Below are 4,493 nucleotides of genomic sequence, written 5' to 3' on the forward strand. Positions count from 1 at the left end.
GTAATTGTTTTCCTTGGCTTTTTCGAGTTTTATAACTGTAAGCGCCTGGGCTTATATCACTTGACATATTAGCATTTAACGAATGATTATCTATAGTAAGTGAAAAAAAGAATTCATTTATACTTTTCTTTGTATAATCAGCTCAATAATTAGCAAAAAAAAAAAAAAACTTTGTCTATTACCCAATAACAAATCAATAATTAAGTGATTCACGAATTGAGCCCCACAAATTAAAGGTCCTTTGTTTAAATCCCCCTTCTCCCTTTCCGTTTTTTAAATTCCATCCCTCAACTACTAGAAAAAATAATAATAAACAACAAAAACAAAGTGATTCATGAACTGATTTCACAAAAATAAAAATTGGCTAATTAACTAAACAACCAAGTGTCCCGTCCGAACAGTCTTTGAATTTTGAAAAACAAAAAACGTTAAAGGCGGTCCATTTTGTCTCGAATCTGAATCAAAGAAACTTGCGAGTATGACAAGGACTATAACTTGGAAATTTAACTTAAGGGTTTTCATACACACGTTGTGGAAATTCTTGCAAAGGTCCCTGTCTTAGCTCTTAATCCACTGGACCAATTTGTCTAAACTCTCTAGAAAGCAGAAAATTCTTCTACCTGTGACTATCTGCTAACTTTTCTGTGGCCTCCTTTGTTACCTAAAACAAAGGATTGCCTAATGAGCTAAATGTTTTTTTTTTTTTTTTTTGGAAAACGGATTAAGATCAATGAGCCAAATGTTTTGTTTTTCTTTGACTATACTTGTATAGAATTAGTTCAGAGCAGCTGATGTAGAAGATATTTGATGTATTAGGAAGACTGTCCTTTGTAAAGCTCCTTGTTCTGATAAACAAAATGAAATTTTGCCAAAAAAACCAAAAGAATAAAATAGGGCAACTATCTTGTATCTTTCTAGTGCTGACTAATTTTACACATAATTACACCTTCAGTGGATATTCTTTATTAAGTTTCTGTATTGTGCGCCTTCCATCAGAAATTTCTCCAATGATGTTTCTTTTCCTTTTAGTGATTTAATCACAGCCAATGTAGTTAGACAGATTTATGAAGGTAGACCTGATTTATCAGTCACCATATAGGTTTTTTTTTTCTTTTTCCTTTTTATATGCATGATTACAAAAAAAATCCATTATATTAGGTGCAATACAACAAATTATAACTCAAAAAACTATTCACAAAAAAAAAAAAATTACAACTCAAGAATATTACAGACTTACCCACAAGTAGTAGGACTAAATTTTATGTGACCCTACTCGATATAGAATTTTGGTTTTCAATTTTTGGGTAAGTACTAAATTTTCGTTTTGAACCATGTAATGTCCATTCGCAGGCTACCAAGCAAACTAATAAGGATAGATAAGGGTAATTTGTGCCTGAAGACTAATTTCATCTCTGTTTTATCGAAATTATAGGAAACCTCTCAATTTTTCAAAATGCAGCAATATGAAAATACGTGTACTTTACATTGTGAACACTATGAAAAATAGGGACATATGATGCAAAAGTTCCTTAACAAGTAAGGAATGCCATATCAATTTTTCATTTCTAAACTTCACTCCTTTGATACCATGACGCGTTCGCCCACCCCCTATGCATGACTTTCATTGACATATCCCATTTAGCATGCGAATTAACAAGTGAGATCTGTATATGTTTATGTGATCAAGACATGCATAGTAGTTGCCTTCGGATCTGGGGCTTCACAATTTATGTTCCATACAATTTCGCACAAGCTGACCTCTAATATAAATTAATAAAATTTTTGTATAAATCAGGTCTAGTTTGATACTTTGATGTCAATAAGGCGTCGTTCAGTTGAAAGTTAATTATTATCATTCACTGTAAATTAAGGATGATTTGATATAAGTTGAAAGTAAATTATTAATTTACACCAACTTATATGAAATGGAACTTGTGAGACCCGATTTCGTTGCTTTTGGCCGACACAAAACTTCGCGACGCCAATCTTGAGAACACAAGTTTATTTTTTGCATTAAAGTTTGGCTTAAAAGTTTTAATTGCTAACCACAAACACATTAAGGCAAAGCAAAGACTTTCTTGACTTCTTGCTTTTACACTGTTGATCAAGTCTACGTCTACATGGATAATTATGGACGATTTGACAGAGACAATTCTGACAACACAGTTTCGTGAGACTTTCCTTTCAATAATCTACCGGAGACTTGGACTCTTCTTCAGCTCTATCTCCACGCTTGCTCTCTATAAACATGTCAGCTTGTGTTGTTCACTAAGAAATCTTCATTCTTTTAGAACAAAAATCAAGCTCGAAATCGGATCTGGCTCTTGTTATATTTTCCACAATTCAAACATTTTCTCAAGAAATGGACACCATATTGGAAGAAGATTGTCTTGCTTTTGACCTCAACATGGCTCCTGCAAGAAATACTAGTGACCCCCTGGTGTGTAGCACTAAAACCTTGATTCAAGGGACAGAGAAATAGAGCAAGTGTTATAATCCAGTAATTAAGTTATAATTTACGGGACTTATGGTGTTTTCTTTCCTCCTCTTTTGGATCAGAAGCCAGAGTTTGATGATGGTCATGATCTTGTTCTTGATGAAAGCAAGTCAACGTCAGGGGAAGAACAGGTGAGTCTTAGCTGATAATATTGCAATCTTATTTGTTTAGCTAAAACCAGCTGCAATCTCTATAAAGATGGCGGATAACAGTCTTCTGATAGAATTAAGTATTAACTCTTTTTTTTTGGCATTATTTGCAGCCAGATATTTTGATAGACCAATTAAACCAGATAAAATCAGAGAACAAGAAGTTGAAGGAAATGCTTATTGACCTTCGCGAAAATTATCATATTTTGCAAAGCCATTTCATTGATTTGGTGCAAAAGTACTCCGGAGATGAGCTGCCTAAATCAAGGAAGAGGATGTTTGAAGCTGAAAACTCTTTCAATACCCATGCCAATGATGGTTATAAGGATAGCGTGCTTGAAGAAGGTGGATCACCAAAAAGGACAAGGGAAATCAGGACAAATATTTCAAGGGTTCATGTGCGTGTTAATCTATCTGATACAAGCTTAGTAAGTTCCAATTAATACTGAAATTCATCTGATTCTCTTCATTTCTAATTTCTAGTAGTAGCACACTGGCATAACTTAACAATTTTCTTCTTGTTACAGGCAGTGAAGGATGGATATCATTGGCGAAAATATGGACAAAAGGTTACCAAAGATAATCCATCTCCCAGAGCCTATTACAAGTGCTCTTTTGCTCCATCTTGCCAGGTGAAGAAAAAGGTGAGCTTTATTTTGTTCTTCCTTTCATTATCCTGATTTTCTGCGCGAAAAGGTAAGATACAATTGATACAGATACAATACAAATTTACTTTTTATGAATTGAAGGAAGCCAAGGCCTAGTGGAGAAATGGGGATTGATATTTCTGAATGTTTATTTTCTTGTATGATTTAAAGGTACAAAGAAGTGTAGGAGATCCATCAATTTTGATAGCTACATATGAAGGAGAGCACAACCATCAACGCCCTTTGAATGCTGAAACGTTGGTTTCATCAGCACATGGTGCTGCTTCTGCAGCTTTTTCACCTGGCTTGAAACGCTTCGAGTTTTCTTCGAGGCCAAAGGAGACAGTTGATTTCACCAATCATGGGTTGTGTGCTAAATTTCAGAGGTCAGTTTCGGAAATTGGAAGCAACTCTATTGAACAGTTAATGGTTGAACAAATAGTTTCTTCATTGACAAGGAATCCCAGTTTTACAACCGCACTTGCAACAGCAATTTCAGGAAGACTTTTGAGTCGTGATTCTGATCAGGAGAAATGAGTTTAAAGCTTTCGGCTACTTAGGAAATTTAGAAAGCCTTGCGACTGCACCATAAATAAACACACATACACACGCACACGTATGTTTGTATGTATATTTGGTGGAAATCTTTTGAAATAATTACTACGCCACGTTTTGTAATTTGATGTATGTAAGATAAAAAAGTAGTCAGAAAAATAAAAAAAATGATTGAAAAACGCATTTGTGGTGCAAGTCAATTTTTTTTTATACAAATAATGACCATTACGAAAGCACAAATTTTTTTGGAGGTAAACTGCACATACACCCATGTGGTTAATTGGTTGTTAAGATACGCCCTTTGTGGTTCAAAAATATTCACTTACCCCCTTGTACTTTGGATTTAAGCGGAAAACAGATGCAAATGGACTCTACTAGTGGAAATTTAACCCTATACTATCCATTAATGGAAGTGATTACTTGTTCCTAATAATGTTAGACCTTAGTCACTTGTTCCTAATAATGTTAGACCTTAGTAATGTTTTTCTTTCAAAGATGCCTACAAATGAATGTTTACACATCATAAAAAGGATCAAACATTTGCACTCCAATAGTGATGATTTGAAATTTTTTTTATAGATTGCAAACACTGATTTGGAGACATTTATGAAAGAAAAATATTATTAAGACCTCATATAATTAGAA

The 4,493-nt window shown here is 34.0% G+C and overlaps 1 protein-coding gene across 1 annotated transcript; it reads left to right on the top strand.

The window, feature by feature from the left end:
• The first annotated feature begins 2,263 nt into the window (after positions 1-2,263).
• LOC113781053 (probable WRKY transcription factor 40) lies at positions 2,264-3,978 on the top strand. Its single transcript, XM_027326890.1, has 5 exons — positions 2,264-2,440; positions 2,560-2,628; positions 2,760-3,074; positions 3,174-3,290; positions 3,465-3,978. Exons 1-5 carry the CDS (start codon positions 2,363-2,365, stop codon positions 3,828-3,830), a joined length of 945 nt encoding a protein of 314 aa, XP_027182691.1. The 5' UTR covers positions 2,264-2,362; the 3' UTR covers positions 3,831-3,978.
• Positions 3,979-4,493: the final 515 nt, after the last annotated feature.

Source organism: Coffea eugenioides, chromosome 8 (genome assembly GCF_003713205.1).
Source record: "Coffea eugenioides isolate CCC68of chromosome 8, Ceug_1.0, whole genome shotgun sequence".
Classification (NCBI taxonomy): domain Eukaryota; kingdom Viridiplantae; phylum Streptophyta; class Magnoliopsida; order Gentianales; family Rubiaceae; genus Coffea; species Coffea eugenioides.

Bases quoted from the DNA above. Each gene is read 5' to 3' on its own strand.
- LOC113781053 (XM_027326890.1), top strand. From the start codon at position 2,363: ATGGACACCATATTGGAAGAAGATTGTCTTGCTTTTGACCTCAACATG. The intron at 2,441-2,559 runs GTGTGTAGCACT...CTTTTGGATCAG, and splicing joins GAAATACTAGTGACCCCCTG to AAGCCAGAGTTTGATGATGG. The intron at 2,629-2,759 runs GTGAGTCTTAGC...CATTATTTGCAG, and splicing joins CAACGTCAGGGGAAGAACAG to CCAGATATTTTGATAGACCA.